A 22,831-nucleotide genomic window follows, 5' to 3' on the forward strand; every position below is an offset into this window, starting at 1 on the left:
GTGGGGGGAATAAGGGGAGGAAATGCAGCTCAGTTATAATCTTTCTCATTATCACCATTAAGTATCTTGTTTTACCACCTCAGCACAAAAAAAAAATCAATTATCATAGAGGGTTGTTTCAGAGTAAAACATTTTATCATTAGCCAATTAGAAAGAACATAAAAAAATTTCAAGGTCGCCATTTTGCCTTTTTATTTCAAAGGTCTATAGTAAATTATTTTATTTTAGACAAGCAATCATTCATAAGTTTCCTACCTGCTTTGTCATAATCTCCAAGCAGCTCATATTTCTCAAATATATCTTGTCTGGCTTGGACCACTTTTGACCCTCCCAGCCATTTTGTCATGTTCTGAAGTAAAAAATGATGTATAAGCTCTTTCCGAACCTTCTTGGTAGCTCCTAGCAACTCAATTGGTATGTTTGCAGCTAAATAGGGAAAGCTGGCATCAAACTTGATAAATTTGTCTCTGATTTCACTAATAACTTTGTGGCCATCTGCAGCAGGAACTCTTCCATACAGTGTTACAAAACTGGCTTCAAACATTACAGAGCAGCAGAATTTGTACATTTTTTCTGTTTCCCAATCTGTTGCTTGTGAGCATTTCCATTCAAATATATCCTGGAGATTTTTCATCATGTGGTCAGAAATTATATCCAACGGCTTGCCTTGTAGATACTGGTAGATTCTGTGCAGGTTTTCCTTGAGATCAGGGAATTTTCCTTTTGACAAGGCTGGATAGTCAAAAGTTTTGGAAGCCATTTTATCAGCAAATTCATGAAATTCAAGTTGCTTGCTATTTCGGATGACATAGACATATTGAAATGGGTCCATGATAAAAGTAATATATCTACCTGAATAGAAAAAAAGAAAAAAATAGAGACGTGTGCTTTTAAAATCTGGTGACACTTTCAAGAAGTAATAACTAAAAATAAGCCAATGTCTGGAAAAAAAGAATGCAGAAATTCCCCAAAGCAAAGATCTGTGAAGATATCTGCAAAGAAGAAAATAACAAAAAAATCCCAAAGAAACCAACAAACAAAAGAAGGAAGATGTAGCAAGTTTCATTCAGATTCTCTTTGTCAGGATGCAGATTCCACCTGTGTACACTTTCATGGCTCTTTTAAAATCAGTGTGAAGCCATTTCCATGTAGACTGATCTACTTTGGTTTTGCCAAAAGTGATTTCTGCTGTTTTTGTATTCTGAAATAAACCATCTACTACTCTGGTGTAATTCATGAAAATACAATGTACAGTTGCAGCAGCATTAGAAAATTACAGGGATTTTTTACCAGCAGGAAGGGAGAGACACACACATTTCACCTGCATGGAGGAAAATGAACAATGGGGGCTAGAATGGAAAACATATCACCTAGGCAGCTTTCCTTCAAGCAGATGACACAGAAAAGAAGAATCTGATGGTTATGGCTTTAACTGAACACTGCAACCCCCTCAACATTTAAAGCCTCTCTTACATCTGTTTTTTTCGTGAAGTTTTGCTAACTTTTTGTTGAGAATGTGCTTAGTATCTGTCAAATCACTACCTTAGGGCTTGATTTTGAAGCCACAGATTACACTGGAGCAGGCTACCATTTTTAACATGGATGCCATTTTGGGGTACAACTGTCCTAGTGCTATCATCCATTAAGAGCACACCAAGAACCTTCTACCCTTCCTGAGGTTCTTAGTGAGGTGACACAGCCATACCTTAGGCTGCTTGTACAGACAGACAGGATTGCATCGTTTGACACCTTTTCAAGTTGCCCCTGACAGAGAAATCCTGCAATTTCTCCCTAAACTTTAAGTCAGCTACTAAAGAAAAGCATTTTGGTGAACGACTATGAATCAATATGCTAACAACACTCGCAAAACCCAATTAAATCTTAACCCTTTATACATGATTCCTATGTTAAGCCTAAATCTAGAATTCCTGATTCTTAACTTGAATAGGGAGATGCCTTAGGGAAAAAGGGTACCCAATCCTCTTCAATGTGTACATTAAAATGTACGCATCCTCTGTAAAATATCCCAGTTATAAAATCAGAAACCAGCAAAGCTTTCAGGACTTGCAGTCTAATTCTGTCTCACTAAAGGGACAAATCTCCTTTGATTTTAATGGGAACACTACATGCTTAACGGAGGACCAAATTTGGCTCTGTGACAGATGTCCTGAGATAAAGTAGTCACTACCACTAAAAATGTCAACAAGTATCCATGGTTACCATATACTGATATTTGAATTATTATAGTTATTCTGTATTCTGACTTATATACACTCAGGGCTCTATGGTAAACCTGGGTGCACCACTCTGAATTTCCTCTACAATTACCAGATGCCATAACTTCCATCCCAGTTACATCCACTGCAATCCCCATGAACCAGTAAGGAAACATAAAGGATAAATTGAGACAGAATTTGACACCTTTTTTTTTGTGTCAACAGCAAGTGAAGGTTTTTTAAATTTTTTAATAGAGTTTGCTTTACTGCAACATAATCAATCACTAAGATGTAAATTAATTTTAAAAGAATGGATATATCAAGAAACTGGCATGCAAAAGAGATCCCGAATCCTCAGTCCTCTTATCGGACAATTTTTTCCTTCCCAGACCACTGACATCAATAGGAATTTTTAGTTTCGACCTCTGCAGGATCTTTGTTAAGAGTCCTAGAATTGCTCTATCTTTCCAGCTTTTACCCACTTTCATGCTCTTTATTGAGGCTACCATCTTTGCAATCAAAGCTTGGAAAGAATGCCCATTGGAGCAATTTTTAATAAATAGATTTGGAGTGTTATTAACCCTAAAGATGAAAGCTGGCTTCCTAACTTTGCGTTTACAGGGTAAACAATTTAAGTTAAGATTTTTAATTAATATTAATTTAAACCATCTGTCCACCATCTGCTTATTTCTGATGCAAAATATGAGTTTCTTTGTGATCTTTAATCAGACACTTAGCAAACGCACATCAATTCTTATCATTTTTAAGTAAAAAAATGATTTCCAGCAAATGAGTTTTCAGACAAACAAACAATTTTAGCAATAATTTTAAATCAAAACTCACTCAACACTAGCACATACTTTGAAAAAAAAAAACCAAACCAACCAACAAACCCTCTGAGAAACAGAGTATTACAGATCCTGACTTTTATTATTCTCATCAGGTTCCTGGTAGCAAAAAGTAAGTATGTACCAAAATATGATTCATTTTGTAGAATCAATTCAGGCTCCAAACCACATCACTACAAGTAAACAATATATATAAACACATAAACCCAAATACTTTTGTTACTGCAGTTAGTAAAGGTCTATGTAGTCAGAAAAGTAGAACCCCCCTGTAACAAAGGCAGCTTGTTTACGTACCTCACCAAGAATCTAATTTTAGATCTCTTAATTAGAAAAAAAGACTAAAATCTAGGGCTAATTAACGGCAGTTAGAAAGTTGTTGTTGTGAGAATGGGTATGGGAGCCTTTAGCAATTACAGTCATACTCGCACACAGATGCACTACACGGCTACACCGATTACCCCAGTCTCTTCCACACAGGAACAGATTGCTAATTACAAAACTGTGCCCCAACACCTCCTCTACCCTGAGCAGCAAACATCCGAACTGGAACAAACTTTCTCACCTCAAGTTATGATTTTAAATTTTGTATGTGTCAATATGGTCCTTGATTTTGCTTTTTAAATCCTGTCGCCCCCGATGAGGTCTCTTCCCACTGATTGTCCCTGGCGGTGTCAGAGACCAACAAATGTAAATTTTTCCTAAAGTTTCCAGTTATTATCTAGTATTTTAAAATGCAGCTTCCCCCCTCCCATGACTTTCCAGTGCAGCTAATGCCAAGAACTCTCTCTGACAAGTAGCCTTTTCTGAAACTGAACCAAAATCTTGATGCTCATGAATTTCCATCTGAGTAGTGGTAAAGGTAAATGCCAGATCAGCCAAAAGCGGAGGCACACCAATGCTCCACAAATCAGGAAGACTTGAATATTGAAGGGATTTATATAGAAACCACTGGGACCAAGCCTTTCCTTGTAAGACTGTAAAAAAATACTTCAACACAAAAGCTAAGTAGACTTGTCCATAACAGAAATGTCACACTCCAGTTCCCGATAGTTTAAGTCACTGAGCTATTTTATTTAGTACTATAGAAGGAAGCAAAGATAAGAAATGTATCCTTGTTTCTGTAAAAAGCCTTCTGATTTTTTTTTTAAATTTTTTTTTTTTAACATGGCTACAGAGAATTCGTACTTCCCCATCCAATCCTTCAGTCTGCATTACATCCATGCTGCAAATAGCTTGGTTATCTCCATTTAGTTTTTACAGTGTCCTAGAAATAGAAGATTGATGTGGAAAATATGAAAATTGTCAACTTTGGTAAATCCAAGCACAGAAGCCAGTATTTGTATGATAGTTAAGAAATTACTCTAATAATGCATTCTGGAGCTTTTTAATGCTAATGATAAAAGACAAGCATTTCAGATGGCATTTAATGATGGATATTATCTCAGTAATGCTTGCAGCGGGCTTCAGCTTGGTAAGGAGTTAATGTAAACTACCTTTTGCTTAAGAGAGAAAAATGTGGCACATTACTGTAGGTGTATCATGATTTAAAAGAAAAGAATGACTTAGCAGCAGCATTTGAAAAGGCAAGTGTGCTTAGTAGAAAACCCTTATGTTATTAAAAGTTGAGTTAGTCTCAGAGAAAGTGTTGTAAGGTACAATATCATTCCTAATAACATGTCAGGAAAAGGAGACAAAGTTTAATCCCAAGAAACAATGACAAAACTGTTTCAAGTTCTTACCTAGCCGTCTGCCTATGCTGCTGACCCTCAACAAGCAGAGAGGTTGGCTTGGGAAGTATATCATCTCAACACACAGACTCTCTCTCTCCCCCCTCCTTATTCTTTTCTTCTTTTTTTTTTTTTTTTTTTTAAATACTGTTGCATTTACGTAATCATCCTCTTATTAGGGAGATTCTGCTGAACTGCTGACAATGATGTACAGTGGTGCTTCGCTGGCATGACGTCTGGGGAAAATGATTCTGCTGCACCACCACACAAAACCAATTAGAGAACTATTTTCTGCGACAGGTCAGGAATTTACATTGTTTCTCATAGAAAGATGTGCTTTTTAATTTCTTTATTAAGATGACATCCATGTCCCTTGCGACTTTTAGGGATGACAATCATTCGCTCATCACATGGGAAAGTACAATCAGCAAAATCGCGTTACCGGTACAGGGCAACGCCAGAAACTCCGAGCATCGTTCCGCATTTTCCAAATGAACTAGTTTGAGAACCAATAATTAGAACAATATATATTGATAGAATTTTTTGACAGGACCTTTAGACACCCACCAGGGGGGCAAAGTAATGATAGTACATATACAGCAGGCTATGCTACGTTTGCTGAACATATAAACATCATCTTTCTCTAATCAGTAAGACATATAGAAATCCTGAATGTCTTCAGATGAGGACATGATAGGAGGTACTAACTAGCTTCAGCCTATTCCTTGACTTGTGAATGACAAATTGTTTGTCCTTAGTGAAGTCTTGATGGCCAGTATTTTCATACCGAGAAAAGAGAACTTAAAGTGGTATCTCTGTTATGACAAATTCACAAAATCAAAGATCTTCCTGCATAAGGCTGAAACGATCCCAGAACTCACTCCATTTACTCAGTCTTTATCAAGGAAGGCTTCCTCAAAATACCCAAACACAGGGAGATTAGCTGAAATGGAATTTTGTTGAGCACACAAACAGAAATTTGTTAAACTAGTTTATACTCGTAGATTACTTAAACACACAAAACTCTAAACAGAGTCTTGTATAAAGAAATAAATATTTGATTAAACACAGTAAGGATTCTGAAGTATGACTGTATCTGGCTCTATGAATGTAATAAGGTAGTCTCTGAATTACAACTATTAATCTGTATTCGTAAGAAGCCACAACTGTATATAGTGTGAATGTACATTAACAATAAAAAAGACTATATTTCAACAAAAAGTGGTCTTGTAATGTATCAAAGTCACTTTCAAGATGGAAAAAAACCCTAAGTGTACCAGTTTCCAAAGAAAAAGCCCTGAATGAATAAAAAAATCACACATGTAATAGAAGTAAAAATGCTCTTCCAAAAGAAAAAAAGAGAACAGATTTGGTAAAAGGAAGAAAAATTTTATTAACTAAACATATGGCTTGCAATTTAATTAATTGACTTTCAAAGAAAAATATTATTTTTATTGAAAAATATTACTTGTATCGAAATACAAAGCTAATATGAATGCAATTTCAAGCAACTGCATGAAATTACAAAGCACACTTTACATTTTTATTCGAAACTCCCTAAAAACACAGGAACAGCTAAAACTGAGATAGACTTAACTCTAAAGTTGATCATCTGAACAAGTGTATCAGCACATAAAGGGGAAAAAGATCCATTACGTGCACCTACACTAATAAGAGTTTGCCTTTTTCTGAATAGAAGAAAATAAAGAGGTTTAAATTGATTTTAGTTAAAAATACATCTGTGTATGTATATATGTAAATTTATATATATTAAGGTTTCATTCAAAATTCCAGTCTCATTCTATGCTTTTCTTCTACAGCTAAATGTCTACGTGAAATCACTCAAATGTTTGTATTCAAGCTAGTGTAGTAATACAGCTATAAATACAGAAAGCAGCAAGGTTATATCATACTTTATTATATAGTTATTTTCAGTGAGCATGATCAGAGTAAAAGGCTGGCAACGGGAAGTTTCTGTGTTCCAGTCCTGATTGTATCACTGAGTCAATGTGTCATTCATTCCCTTGTGTTCCTGTCAACCAGTTGTAAAATGTGTGAGAACATATTCTGCACTTTTTTTCTTAAGTGTTTTCTAAATTTAATCTGATATTTTTCTGTGCAGTGTCAAGATGATGGTAGTTCTCCCTTCTTTAGGAAAAAAATCCCAAAACAATACACAATTAAATGTGCTGGCAAAAGCTATGCTCATAAATTACATGCCTACAAATTCTGTCAATATGCATATACACCTATAGCTGTACATAAATCCACATGCTCATAATTATATCCTATGGATAATTATTATGCATACAATACATGTGAATTTAAGTAATTTTTATTGGCCTATGCTACACAAAAATGCTTTTGGTTAAAGAAGATTCTAAACTAGCCATCTGAATTAGTACTTAACTTCACTGATGGAAAAAATAAAAGAGAAATACTAAAATATTTCTCACCAGCAATATGTACAGTGAAAATATCTCCAAGTTTCTTTTGCTGATCCAGTAAGAATTTGAAAGCATCTTTTCTAAAAATCAGAGCCTTCCCAAGGTAAGGAATCCAGCCATTTATTAGCGGGGGCTCTCCAGACTTCCTGTTAAAAACAGAAAAAAAAGGATCAGGAATTAACTTTGGCATGAGAGCAACTCATCTTTATATCTATTTATATATTACACTTAAAGCCACCATTTACATATATAATTCTTGCAATGTATAATATGTTGTACAGAAAGTTCTTCAGATATGATGGCAGGTTAAATCTAATCACACCTCTGAGCGCAGAAGGCTCTGTGTGGTGATTAGGAAAAATAAGTGAGAGAAATTGAGATGCATTTAACTACAGGTTGTACAGTTATGACCATCAAGTTATGAACACAGAAAAATGACATTTGGTAGAAAATCTCCCAGTAAAGAGTCATCTTATTTTCAATATTTGGTGTGTCAGAGGAAGATGTATTGGAAGGCAATTATGACAGAAATAGGACAGAAACAGGATGCTGAAAAACCACACAAAACAACTAGTCTTACAGATAACATTTTAATAATTTCAGTTTACCAGCACACAGAACAGCTCCCATTCTAACTAAATAGCTTCAAAATATAGAATAATAATAGAGGCTGAATGTTTACCATAATAAATCTTAGTCTCCATATATTTATAGTCTCCTAAGGTAGAAATGTGTATGAACAGTTAAAGATTAAATTCTAGATGATGATATTTGCATCCCAGTCTAAAAAAGCAGCCATGGTGTCTTGGTTATGTTTATGGAATAGTGAAAAACACCTTTCCAGAATCTAGTATTTTTTTTCTTTAAAAAGGAATAAAGGTTCCCACACTGTCCTGTTCCTGCCTGCAAGTAAATGTCTTTCCTTCATGCTGGTCTTTAGTTGCTTTAATCTGATTTACAACAAAGAAACATAAAGCATGCTTGCTCCGGAAAGGATTAAAACAAATATTCGCGAACAACTCTGCTGCTACATCCCATCTGTGAAGGTGACTTATACTACATGCAGAACAACTCATTCTGATTAAACACAAGATATTTACTAGCTTGGATCTAATCAAAGATCAAGGGATCACCAGCTTTACTACTATCATACACAGCATGGATTTTTATGTAGCTGGATTAACCCTATCATAGTCACATTCTCCCTTGAACTGCTGCAACAGAAATGAAAAAAAAGTAAACATGATATGCTGTATTTGCATTTTATATTTTCCTTATTAAAACTTTCTGAACAAGAAATTAAAAGCCTAGGAGTTGCTCTCTTATTTTAAAAAGTTGCTATAAATTTAATTTACAGACAAACAGATGTGGGCAAACCAAGCTTAATTTAACTTACTACTTATCTCTTAATTTAACTTACTACTTACTCTGAATGTTAGTTTTCAAGAGCATCTTTTTGTCCTCCGTAAAACCAGTAAAACTTCTGGTCCAAACCCCACAGTCTCACAGTTGACATGTTTATCCTTGCTTTTTTGTTTCTTTGGGTTTTGTGGCTTTGGGGTTTTGTTTGGTTTATGGTAGGTTTTTTTAATTGTGGAGAAGGTGGAGCCCCTTTTTTACAATACCTCCCATAAACCACTGCATTATCCATCCTCTAGTGGTCAAATAACATTATTTACTCCAGTGGTCCAAAAAACTTTGTGATGGTTAATTCTGTATTAACTGAATATAAGAAAAGAACTAATCTGAGATTACATGAGAAGGATCACCAGCCCTGGAAGCATAACAGCCAACTTGATACCCTCAATTATCCCCTCCAAGCCCATAAGGAATCTGGATGATTTGCCCATATTTCCTCCCCCTCACCGCCAGACTATTAAATCCTGAGAGTGGCCACCTTTCACTTCTCAGGCTGGACACTACGCCCTGTAAATAGTATCCTGACAAATACTTAGATGGTCTTTTTGTCATCTTCTAATTGAATGCATCTAATTTCTCCCTCTACGTTCTGTCATTCGGTCAGAAGCTGTATTCTTCACAAGCTCTCCATCGGGTAAAAAGAGGGCAGCTCAGAAATCCAGGGGTAAATTAACTTAATGCTCCAAGTCTGTGGAATCACATCAGGGAGACATTTTGCTATCGCAAAGACGTGAGGGTCATCGTTCGCTTCAAACATGTTTAGCTCAGCAGCAATAAGCTTAACACTGTTAAACACTGTGTCAAGGCTATGCGGCTTTCAGAGGAAAATATAACACCAGTTCAACTTACGACCCACAGCAGACTGATAACAGAAATGTATCTTCATTTCTAGCTTTCCTTCTCTTTGGAAGATGGAGGTCATCTCCATGACTTATTGATGTCTGCTAATACAAAGCGAAGAAAAGAGCACCACGTATATTTTAGTGCCTCCCAAAATACAATGCTTTGCTGCACAAACTTTTAAGCAGCACAGTGCAGCTGACCCTGGTTTCCTGAAGGACTCTAACCTGCATCTCGGATGCCTCCAGAAGTTCTCATCAGCTTCAGAGGCTACACTGAACCATTAACAAAGCTCACAGAAACTTTTACTAGTTAATCAATTTGTTTGTGAACTTCAACTCTGGACTCACACTTCACAGCTATTGTAAGATTTGACAATTAGCAAAATATTGAAAATATTAGTTACATTTTTCTCATGACACAACATATATTGTTGCACCAAATGCAAAATACAGCTAAGAAATATAAAAGAGCAAAATTAAGTGTTTTGATGGCAATTTAAGATTGCAACTTTTTTAATCTAAAGCATTCAGAATCTCCTCCCAGGTTACGTTTCATTCATAACTCGTTTAACTGCTTAAATTTTAATTCACTTAACATACCTCATAATATTCCCAGGTCTTTTTGCTCCATGTTCCTATGCTTTTTATGGATTGGGCTGGTTTTGCTTGCACACAGGAATATGTTTAGCTATCTGAGAAGCCACTGTGAAGTCAGTAAGACTTAATGGACAAATTTCTCACATATGTAAGTGAATTTTACAAATAAAGCATCAGCAACATGTCCAATACAATCTATTAGTAGACAGATCAGTTACAAAGTGGAGGGAAAGCAACACGTTTGTATCATCCATCATTGTTAAATGAATAATTTCAAATGGCATTATGCAAAAATCAGCTGGCTACAAATACAGCCCATAAATAGGATGAACAGATTTTGATACCTAATTTTTCTTTGCTTTCACAGTGAAAAGATGCTTTCTTGCTAGCAATGTCTGCTCTATCAAAGGAGCAAAGTTTTGGAATTTGTTTGCATAGGTGAGATTTTTTACCTAACCCAAAACACAGAAGTCACTGACTCAGGTGTGATTATTTAGCTCCTGAGGTAAGGTGGTATTAAAAAATGTGGATGTTGTACTTATGTCTCACTTATAGCAGCAGTAATGCAATAAAGCATTGCAACATAAATTGCAAAGGTCTGCAACATAAATTATGTGAAAAAGTAGATTCAAAAATATATATTTTTAAAAAATTCTAAGTCTTCAAATATTGTGCTTTCAATTACTGAAAGGAAATTATTTGGGAAACACAAATAAGGTCACTTGTTAAGCTCTCTGCCCATTAACTTTTTTTTTTAATTGTAAAGAAAATACTCTAAAGATTCACAAGCAAACAGCATTATCTCTCACAGAAATATTACTCCTTTGTAAAAGCAAGTAAGACTATTCTTTTGTTGGTTACACCATTTCAACATCACTTCAGTGTAAGGCATTAGATCAGTGTAAATGAGAAGAGAATCCTTCTCATTTCACTGGTTATTTGTATTCCAAGGGAGCAGATGCCTTCCAAATTATTCAAAAATCCACAGCGCATCTTGTACTATAGCAGATGAACAGGTTAATTTTTCTCTTTGCACATAATAAATCATAAGTGCTTTAACACCCATAGTCGCATTTCATGAACATAAACCTTCTGTTTAATAATGTCTGTTTACAACTAGAATCAGACATACAGTAATCTCTTGCTTGGGATAAACATTAATCCAGATCTGTCTAGAAAAATTATACAATTCATTACCATAAGTAATCTCTATTGTGCCCTGTGCTTAACCTTCATCTTTTTTCCTGTCCTATAATCTCGCAAATCCACTGGTGGTATATGATTGGCATCTGGTGTTAACGCAGCCTTCACTGCACAGTGCAGCTGAAAAAGCCCCACATGAACACGTCACTCTGCAGGGTACCACCGGTTCAACTGACCGCTTCTCAGAAACTTTCATCAAAGGGTGAAAAAAACCTGCAAGCCAGGGAGAAAAAGGTCTAACAATAACGCCATGTGCCAAAAAGGGGTAATTTTCAATGCCAAGTCGTTGTTACCCTCCACAAAAATTAAAGGTAACGGTCTGATTTTCCCATAACATCTCTGGTCAAACCATCGCATATCATGTCCAAGCTGGAACACACCGTGCCAGGGGACTTTAAGGAATGGAAATGGATGGGTACAGAAGTAGAACAAAAGCTATTATGAACATGTCAAAGCAGTTTGAGATTATTCACAGGCCGATCACAATATTTAAGCAACAAGACATGACAGACAGTGTCTTTCCAGGGGCTTATGAACACTCTAACTGTGAGGAAAAGAATGAGGCCAAAGGCTTCAACCCCAACAAAGGTAATCCCCAGAAATGTGGTGTCTGGAGTGTCTTCTTGTATTATGAGAGAGACAACACAGGAAAGTTAGGACAGGAGAAAGGCAGTAAGTCTATCTTACTATGTTCTTTTAGCTCAGCAGTTACAGTTTTCCCCCAGACCTGCTCACAGCATTAGGTGTTTTGTATCTATGAGGACAGAAAAAAAATATTATCTTCAAAATATTTATCCACAACACAATTTTTCAATACTTATAAAATTATGCATGCCGTAAATGCCCCATCCAGATTATCTGCCTCAGTGACTTCCTGGAACTCCAAATTTTACAGGCTGAATACATGCATTATGAAAATTATTCCCTGCAGAACAAGCCAGATGAGAGTTTTAGCAATATACAGTCTTCTACCTTTGAATTCTCAGCTCACATACCCCCTGCAGAGGTAAGGAGCAGATGCTGCTCCTATCTTATCATTATTTGGGAGCTTATGCGGAGTAAATGGATGCATCAGGCCAAGTCTTGACAGAGATGCAGACATGGATTGACTCAGTGAAGAAGAAACAAGAGCTCTGGAATGGAAAAAACCACTGTTGCTGCCTATACTTTTGCCTAGGTAAAGTGATTTCATGCTGCAGCACTGATAACCTCTTTTCATTAGGCTAAAGATCACTTGTAAAAGAAAATGAAAAAGACTCAGGAAAAAATAGCAAATACACTTTTAAGCACACCAGGAAAGAGGAGTTTATCTGTGCTCCCAAAAAGAGCAGTATAGCAAAGACAGACTCTAGTGATAATGTGAGACAAACTGGGAGAAATGCTGATGAAAACAAACCAACCAAACCGTGCATTTTTGTAGTGATTTTTTTTTCTCCCCCACAGAAAAGTGGGGGTGAAAAAAAATGAAATTTTTTCATGTCAAGAACTTTTGGGATTTAAAATAAAAATCCTTTCCTATTTTAAAATAAAAATAATACAAGGTTTTTGTTGCTGAGATTCTAACTTGCGTTGCCATCCTCACAGGAGCTCTTCTTTTTTCTCTGTTCCAGTAATTTCCTTTAGGTCATGCCCAAATATCCAAAAGATATCAATCAGTACTCAACAACTCATTCAGAAGCTCTGAAATATTGCTCTCTAGGAAATTATATTCCTTTGCAGCTTTTTAGGCTAAATTATCTCAACAATTGTAGGTTGACATTGTACATACCAACTCTTCACACTTCAAAATCGTGTTGAATGACACATCCATAAATTAAACCACTACTTGTAGACACTGGTTGGGATATTGTCTAAAAGTAAATACCATTGTGGGAAAGTTATTTGAACAGTTTTAAAATGGAAACCCACTGCAAAACCCCTTTTGGCTCAAGTTATATCAAATGCTGACAATTCCCAGAAAGGTCCTTTACAAAATTTAATGTAAAGTTTCTTAACACCCAGGATAGGAGTCATGGGGAAGACAAATCTTGGCCAATGTGACAATAATTCAGCAATATCAAAAGTTAGTATAAATTAAGTGCTTATGGCCTTACATCCTTACAATCCTACCTTGTTTCTGCTCTGAGTGAGGTCAGTGGAGCAGCCACAATTACTCAATGCTTTGGCTGACCAAGCCCAAGGTTATTCTATTACGTTCAAGTAACACAGATGTGAGATAATTTGCCCAGCCCAGGGCTTTCCCCTTCTTAATTCATATTTAATGAAAGAAAAATAGGCTAGAAAGGGATAATGAGAAGTCATTTATTCCATGCCTCATATCCCAGGTAGGGTGCTGTGCGCTGGTATCCTGCCTCATATTTGTCTGTGCTGTTCTGGAAGATGCTCAGTAATGGAGTCTCTACTGTCTCCTCAAGCAATCTATCCTTATTATCAGAAAGTTTCTCCTCACATCTAACCTTTATCTTCATGTCATACTTTAAGCCCACTACTCATTCTGCCTGCAAAGGATAAGAGAATAAATGCTTCCCTGCACTTCTGCAGGAGCACTTAACATATTTAAAGGTACTTATCATGTTCTCCCTTAAGTCTTCTTTAGGTTACATAACCTCAGTTTCTTCCAGTATTTCCTCATAACTATTTTCTAGACCTCTACGTACTTACGGCACTCTCCTTTTGATTTTCTCATGTTAGCCCACACCCTGCTCTATGGCAGTGTCCTGCACTGAGTGCAGCAGAGCAATTACCTCTCCCATCTTGAGGGTGACACAGCTGGCTTTGCCTCCCAGCACAACATCAGCTTTCTGTGCAGAATCACCACTGTGTTGACAAAAATCCAGCTTGGGAACCATTACAGCCCTCAGCCTTTTCCCAGAGAAACTGGGAAACTCCTGTCCAGATGCTCTTGGTTAGTCCTCTGTGTTTTCCAGTTTGCCATTTGGAATACTAACCTCTCCTTTGCAGACCTGAAGCTGCTCCTCTTCTGGTGTTATCCGCAAACATAAATTTTTTTTTTTCCTATAGTCATGTGAGAAGGACGAGATCAGAATATAAACTCCACTGGTATTTCCTTTTACCACTATTTATGCTTGCACACCAACCTCTTAGGCTTTACCTAAGAGAACCAAACGAATCCTGCCTAATATCCATCTCTTTCATAAGCCATTTCTGCACTTTAATATACTGCCTCGCTGCAAGACGTGTTAAAACTGTACACAGTAAGTAGCTCATAGTAGGAAATCATATTAACCGTCTGGCCTAGAAATGACAAGTGAAGTGTGGATAAGAATGTCAGCACTCCCCACAGAAATATATTCAAATAGGCAGAAATCATTCCTTACGTAATAAGCAAACAAATAAATTCAGGAAATCTCAGAAACAGCGGTGGGACATTATCACATTTAAAAAACTGTGGTAACAAGGAAAGAAAGGGGAATGTTAGCTGGAAAGATTGTTGCTTCTATGTGCAGCAATCTGTGTTTTCTTCGAGTTTATAGTGCATAACTTGAGAAGGAAAATGTAAAAATCAAATATTATTTCCTGTAAAACTGTATGAATGCTAAATAATGAGGATGTTCATTGGAACAAAAAAGGTAATGAAAATAGCCCCTTATTTTCATGCAACTGAGCTGTCCAAAAGTTTGTATCTCTTTAGGTTCTTTATCATCACTGGAGAGAAAAGGAGTGTAAAGGCTTTTTTTGGTCTTTATTAACAATACAGATAGGTTAAAGTTGTTCATTCAAAGTTGAAATGATATACTGAGGAGAGATAACTGACACTGTCACTAATTCATGTATGACAGGAAAAGAGCAACTGAATACTGTACTCGGTGAATGTTTCAAAAGCCTTAATGTTTTTAGATGAACAGAGTATCAGTGGGTCTTCTTCCCTTTCAAAGTATTACATGTACTTGCTCCCCAGATCCTCATTTTCCCTCTTTTCCTTCCAGTGCTACAAGTATATTGCACATGTTCTGAGAAACAGTCTTGTAACTGGACTCTCCAGCGCACATTCATTCTCTCCTGCTTCACCTCCTTCTGCCACCAGCCTAGGTTAACATTTCAGTTTCTGTGTGAAGCGATTTTACTTCTCTCAGCAGAAACTATAGGTGATTTATTTCATCAGAAACCATGTTGCAATCTGAGCTCTTATCTTTTGCTCCTCCCAAGTCTCTCCTTCCCTCCTTCCTAGATGTGCTTCTGTGCTCTTTCTTCAAAGACTTCCTCTTCCAAAACTTCTCCACTCTGTTTTCCATCCCACTTGTACCCTTTCTCTCTGTCTCTTTCCCCTAGCTCTGCTCTGGCTCTGCCCCCACCTCCAGTAGCACAAACGTGTCTTTTTCAAGCCAGACTTTCTTGTAGTTCATAGTTGGGTAAGTCCTACCCTGCCTTATCAAGCTGCCGCAATTAGGGAGCAAAACCCCTGATTGCTTGCATATTTGTTTTCCTAGGGCTGGGTAGTGACACTTCACATCACCATGCATATGAGCAGCACCCTTCTATAATTCATGCTTCATGCTATGTAATGGCAGCCAAATAGAGTCTGAAGTAAGTGCATATGAAATGCACTTTTTTACTAGCATTCCTTGGTAGGACTAGCCTGAAACTAAACCTCTCATTATGAGGGAAGTTCTGAAGTATCTTAAAACAGACTTATTTTTAAAGATTTAAAAAAAAAAACTTAAATATATTTCCCACAAAACAGCTGCTCCTCGATTTTATTTAGCAGATATCAGAATGAAGACCGTTGCAGCCTTCTCAGTGTGCCCACAGCTTTTTCTAGGAAAGGACTAACAAGAGGGATGGTTGTGCCGTCTCCTCCCCATATGGATTTACAGAGCAGCCTGCAGCCACCTGCAGCCCATGCAGACACCCTGTGAGCTGGGCTGTGCGTCTCACAGGCAATCTCTGTCCAAACTCCCCCTGGGGTGCTCTCATCTGCTTTTCCCTCTCCTGAGCCTGAAACTCTGCTGAGCCCTTAACAGATTTAACATGTATTAATATAAGAGCTTCAGTGTATTGCCTGAAAACAATGGTTTGATGCTTGGAAAATATATTCTTTTAATTGGTCTGCAGCTGCCCTTCTTAAATATTTATGTAAACTCTATTGTGTTCAAGGGCATAAGGGTTAAACCCTTAAATGAAGCTCCTGGCCTTCTGTTTGTGTGAGTTCTCTGGAATGTACAACATCCTTGTCGGTTTTAGGTAACCTAATTAATTCCAGTTTTAGGTAAATCAGGAATACATTTTTATTCTGCAGCCATGGAAAGTAAAATATTATTAATTGAAGATCATAAGATGGAAGAGTAACTGGGACATTGTAGGTCTGAACATGTTTTAAATCCCTCTGCTGTGAAAGATGGAGTAGAAAATATAAATACAATTCTCAATTTTTTTAATTAAATTGAGTAAATGTCAACTTGGGGGCTGTAATCAGAGATATTACAATTGCAAATGCATACTTGTTTCATTGTTTTCCTAAGCTGTTTCCTGCACAAAATAGTACTTGGATTATAATACAATCATATTTCTGAATAGTCCAAGACTTGCCTGTCCTAGATCTATGGAAACATACTTTTTTTTTTCCCGAAAACCAGATACTGCCCAATTGCATAATTTCACAGAATCATAGAATCGTTAAGGCTGGAAAAGACCTTAAAGATCAAGTCCAAATGTTAACCTAGCACTGCCAAGTCCACCACTAAACCGTGTCCCTAAGTGTTACATCTACATGTCTTTCAAATACCTCTAAGGACGGTGTCTTGATTGTTTCCCTGGGCTGTTTGTTGCTGTGCTTGATACCTTTTGGTGAATAAATTTTTCCTAATATACAGTCTAAACCTCCTCTGGTGCAACTGGAGGCCATTTCCTCTTTTCCTATCACTTGTTATTTGGGAGAAGAGACCAACACCCACCTTGCTAAAACCTCCTTTCAGATGGTTGTAGAGAACAATAAGGTCTGAGCCTCCTTTTCTCCAGGCTAAACAGCCCCAGTTCCCTCAGCTGCTCCCCACAAGACTTGTGCTTCAGGCCCTTCTCCAGCTTCATTGCCCTTCTCTGGACCTGCTCCAGCACCTCGGTCTCTCTCTGGTAGTGAGGCGCACAAAACTGAACACAGTATTCAAGATGCAGACTCAGCAGTACTGAGTCCAGGGGGGCAATCACTTCTCTGGTCCTGCTAGCCACACTATTTCTGATAAAAGCCAGGATGCTGTTGGCCTTCTTGGCTGCCTGGGCACCCTGATGGCTCATATTCAGCAAGCTGTTGACCAAAAACCCAGGTCCTTTTCAGCCAGGCAGCTTTCCAGCTGTAGTGTTGCATGGGTTGTTGTGGCCCAAATGCAGGACCTAGCGCTGAACCTCATACAACTGGCTTCTGCCCATTGATCCAGCCATCCAGATCCCTCTGTACAGCCTTCCTACCCTCAAGCAGATCAATATTCCCCCCCAACTTGGTGATGTTTGCGGACTTACTGAGGGTCCACTTGATCCTCTCATCCAGATCATTGATAAAGGTATTAAACAGAACTGGCCCCAGTACTGAGCCATGGGGAACACCACTTGCCACTGGCAACCAATTTGATTTAACTCTGTTTACCACTACACTTTGAGCTTGGCAATCCAGCCAGTTTTTTACCCAGAAAAGAGTGAACTCATCCAGGCCATGAGCAGCCAATTTCTCCAGGAGAATGCTGGGGGAAATGGTGTCAAAAGCTTCATTAAAGTCTAGGTAGTCAACCTCCACAGCCTTTCCCTTGTCATAAGAGGACATCAGGTTGTTCAAGTAGGACCTCCCCTTCCTAAAGCCATGCTGATGGGGTGTGATCACCTGGTTGTCCTTCAGGTGCTCTGTGACTAAGCAGATGAGTTCCTTTACCTGGGCACACCTCCTCCAGGTGTGCTCACTGCTCTATACTGGTGTACGAGCCAGGCACAGGTCGCAGCCAGACTCGGGTGGCATCATGTGCCCACCGGAGCTCTGTCTGGATGGCTGTGTCAGCCATGGTGGGTGCAGGTCTTAGAGAGCCCACGGCTTTCTTCTGGGTGGATACCATTGCTCCCCGGTTGAGCTGGCAAGGCTTCAGCACCCTTCCTGCAGGTTCTTCTGCACAGACGGCCACACCACACCATTTACCTGCCCAGGTCCCATCAGCCACTGTGATGAGAGCCACAGGCTCCTGACAGTTCTCTGGGCCTCCCTGGTTCAGGAAACCCCACTGTGCACCACACTGGAGTGCTCCAGTGCCAATCGTGCTTGCACTGGAGTTACTCACCTTGGCAACTGAGTAATTTCCAACTTTGGTTCAAGGGTATAGGATAGATCTAAACTCCCTGGTGCTGGCCACAGTAATTTCCATTTTTCATCAAGTAACAGGCTTGAATTTGAAAATTAGAAATTTTATTAAATGTTCAAGATTTTCCAACTCTCTATTGCTCTATTCCAACTGAACACTATTACACTTGTTTTGAAGCCCAACAGAATTAAATGCTGAATCCCAGACAGCAGATGAGGCAGCTGTCTATAGACAGAACATAAAGTTCATGGAAGTGTCAAAGCTTCATGAAATCTTAAAAGTGTAAAACGTTTCTATTGGGGAGATAATGAGCTTTACAGGTTCTTATGAAAAGAAAGTGGATGCAGCCAGAGAAAGAGAGGTTTAGGATACCTCATCTGTGTTAACATTACTGCATAGGAATGAATGCAAACTTGGGACTATGGCCAAGTGGCTCACCCATTCATCATTCCCTTTGCTGAAACACCTCTGGGACTGGCTGTACAGCCACTCATCCCATACAGAAAGCCACAGGTGTAGGTGTTTTAGAATACACTCAAGGGTGTCTCTCAGGTGACTGGCTACTTGATCTGCCAGCTAGCTGATTTGCACCTCAAATTTTGTCATAGGACTAATGCTGAAGAGACAAAGCAGCACAGATTTCTACCTAGAAGGCCCTTAATATTGCTTGCCAGAAGACAGTTGGATACATAGAAATTCTGAAAATCCACTAACTGAGGTTGCCACTGAAGTCGGTATGAGATTCTGAGTCTTGTGAATGCCCAGACCCTGCTGGGATAAGCCACCTCAGATAACTCATAGATGCAGCTTGCAATGTTATTTCCATCTGTATGTCTGAATCCTGAAGCATGTACTTCCCATTGTCCCAATATTTGCATATTTCAAACTCAGTCAGATTCATCAATTTTTATTTGTTCCAGCTGAAAGCCAGTGTCCTACAAGTACGAGGGACTTCTATTATACCAAAAGGTGAATATCAACAGCATCACAAACTGATGGAGAAATGTGCAAAATATAGACTCACTGAAGTCAATGGTAGTAGCTTGACTATTCAGACTAACTGTGAAAAGATTTCCTATCGTGTGCTGCTTTGAGAAGTCAGGTCTGGGGTGTGTCTGGAATTTCATATTAAGGTCTACAAGCTGTTCCATTGTTCATGAACAACTGGTGACATTATAGGGATGACGAGGAGTATATCAAAGGGTGCATTGGCCATGATGAATTTTGCTTTGAGAGTAGGCAGGAATCTTGAGTAACAGTTTTTCCTAGCTGTAGCTCTTCTTTGGTATAAACTTGAGTCTTTACAGAAGGCGTTTATGTTCTCCATCACCAGTAATTGTTCCATTTATATGCTGTATTATGTACCTTTGGCTTTATTATTTTTCAGTTAGAAAAAAAAAATTATAAGGAAATGAAAATTAGAAATGAAAGGTTATCAGTAAAAAATTTTAACATTCCAGTTCCAAGCATTTGCACTGTTCTCATCCAATGTCGCCTTCTGTTAATGATACTACTGTCATTTTATTGACAACCCTAAACAGCTTTATTCTCTTTTCTAATTAAGAGAAAAAGCCGATTATGTCAATCTATGAACTGACATCCGAGTGCTTTTGTTATAATGTAAGAAGCAATGAATATGACTATTGTTATGCTAAAACAAAAAACTTGGGAATTTTAACTGGAAAACCCAAGATAGCAAACTATATAATGGCTAAATTAAAACAGATTCTTCCTATTCATGCAAAATGTACACGTGATTGTATTATATAATGAAATGAAGATACTGTGTGAGAAATTAATTTCCAGTAATAGAAAACATAAAGCAACAATGATACATAAAATACCTGGCTAAAATATGTGAGGAGAAATCATCAGATCATAAAATATCTCAAACAAATAAATTACAGACTAAGCCATCAATCCTCAAGGAAAAATTAAGCTATTAATCCAAAATGCTTGCATGTCAAGACATGATTTCAGCTCCATCCTAATGCTAAATCAAAGATACCTGTTCAGCGGACTCTCCCATGCAAAGGAATACATCTGGAAGCATTCCCCAGTACTGCCTTATGCATTAATTGGGAGTGCAGTGAATACTCAGTTTTCACCACTTCCCCCAAGCTACCATAAATAGTCCTCTATTTTGTGAACTAGAACTAGCTGCAATGACTGGTCAACCTGTTAGCCAATAGGTAAGATAATACTGTGGATGGGATGAAATGCTCACCATTGCAGGAAGATCTTTGTATTTGTGTGGACACAGGTAAGACTCTGAAACAATCTCCCACATGCCAGCATTAATAGCTGCAATGTGTGCTACCTAAAAAGGCCAGGAAGAAGACAGCAGCAGGCAAATCCTGTAGAATCAGATGAACTTCAATATTTTGGGATGTTATCAGTTTTAAGACTTGAAGGTAAAATGAAACAGTTTTCAGTTGTGATTAAAGGCAACAGACAGAGATTATTCATCTTTTCTGGCAGCACCAGATCTTCAGGACCACTGCTGGTGCGGAAGCTCCTGTCAGGAAAGCCCTGAATCCTCTCCAAGGAACTCTACTGATCCTGTGTTAAGAGGTTCCTGCCGATGGTACTGGGTGTCCTCAAGACAGAGCTTAAAGTACTGCAGACTGACACAGCTCTCCTGGCATCATCTGAGCTAAATGAATTTACACCCTGAAGATCAAGTCCTCAGCTGCTGACAGTGTCAACCAGCGTTGACATACATCCAACGAACACATACATCTTTCTTTTTTTTTAACTTTAAAAACTTCTGTTCTAAATGATCAGAAAAAGCCAAGACATTACAAGCTGCAGTATCAATAGCACTAAATTTAATTATGGATTACAGCATCTGTGCTCCCTCACAAGCACCTGTGGTTACAAACTACCATTCTTCTACCATGGATTGTATCAAGGGATCATATCCTCTTGCACAGGCAACTAGAGACAGTGAGTGGCTGAATGCCTGTGTCCTTCTATCTCTGCTTTCACAGAGGTTTAGTCAGCAGGGAAGATGCCTCCTTACACTTTCATTAAAACAGATCTGGTAGTATAAACTGTATCCTTTGCATTGGATGTGCAGGTTATGCATATGTCTCTGCATAACTGCAGAGGTATGCAAGATAGGAGATATCTACTATTTGTAAAGACCAATGATCTTGCTCAGTACTTCAAAAAATCACTCTACTTTTGTTGCACATTATAGAATACGCAGCTGACTGAAAATGAAATTTTGGGAACTGCTTTTAAGGAATTATTAAAAGGGATAATACTTTTTCCTGTGCCACGGGATCTCCTCTAGCATCCTGCTCCATTACCTGTCATTATTAATCAGTTCAATAGAATTCCAATTCTGATGGCTACCCACTAGTAAAGTTAGACTGTTCACTGCTTAATGGGAGAAAGGGAAGGTTTCAGAATGTACGCCCTTTGGCTTGGAAAGCATCATGATCTTCTTCTAAGCTGCATACATTTTGCTCACACTGAAGTAGCAAGATTGGGACATTTACAGAGAGTTTGGAAACACATCACACTCTTAACTGCAACTTCCGTCACATATAGGGTCACCTCAGAGGTGACTAACAACAGCATCAAATCATCCAAATCCAAAATGTAAATATCTGGAGCTAGGATTACTGAACAGAAGATTATTGCTGATATTTGGTATTTATATTCTTTAGAATTTTCCTCTTCAAAGAAGATAGGAAAAAATCAAATTGCAGTCTCATGCTTTCCTCCTGATCTGGTATATGCATTTAGATTATAAGAACAGGTAAATAAAAACCAAATTAAAATCATGACTTAGACTCAGTGGTATAAATCCACATCACAGCATTAATTTAAATATTGCTATTGCTAGGCCAAATGATACTGGGTATGGGATAATATCTGATTAACAATGGTACATCAACGAAAGTGACCACAGTGGTCACAGAACATAAACTCCTGCCAACAGGAGCAACAAACCAGCCACCATCATGATGAGATTCCCACGAAAAGGAAACTATACAATCTGAGGAACTCTCATAAAATTCCTTTGAAAAGCAGATCATTGAAAACAAACCGCCTTTCCCCTGCCACAGAACTTCTCTTGCTTGTGCTGGGATTAGTTCCCACCACAGTCAGCTGCTGGATCTTTGCCAGCCACAGCAGAAGTGGGGGCCTTCCAGCTGAACGGGCATCATGGCCATTTCTATGCTGTCCCTTCTCTTCTTCTCTCCCAATTCCGCCTCCCCGCCCC

The 22,831-nt window shown here is 38.2% G+C and overlaps 1 protein-coding gene across 1 annotated transcript; it reads right to left on the minus strand.

Moving 5' to 3' along the window:
• Positions 1–255: 255 nt before the first annotated feature.
• LOC104401139 (25-hydroxycholesterol 7-alpha-hydroxylase-like) lies at positions 256–20,911 on the minus strand (the record flags this gene model as incomplete). The annotated part of the gene is made up of 4 exons (XM_010009742.1): positions 256–852; positions 7,248–7,384; positions 18,203–18,495; positions 20,819–20,911. Coding segments are annotated over 4 exons (1,120 nt in total), but the record flags the coding sequence as incomplete, so codon positions are not given.
• Between the last annotated feature and the right edge of the window lie 1,920 nt (positions 20,912–22,831).

Source organism: Nestor notabilis, unplaced genomic scaffold, assembly GCF_000696875.1.
Source record: "Nestor notabilis isolate BGI_N333 unplaced genomic scaffold, ASM69687v1 scaffold1332, whole genome shotgun sequence".
NCBI lineage: Eukaryota > Metazoa > Chordata > Aves > Psittaciformes > Psittacidae > Nestor > Nestor notabilis.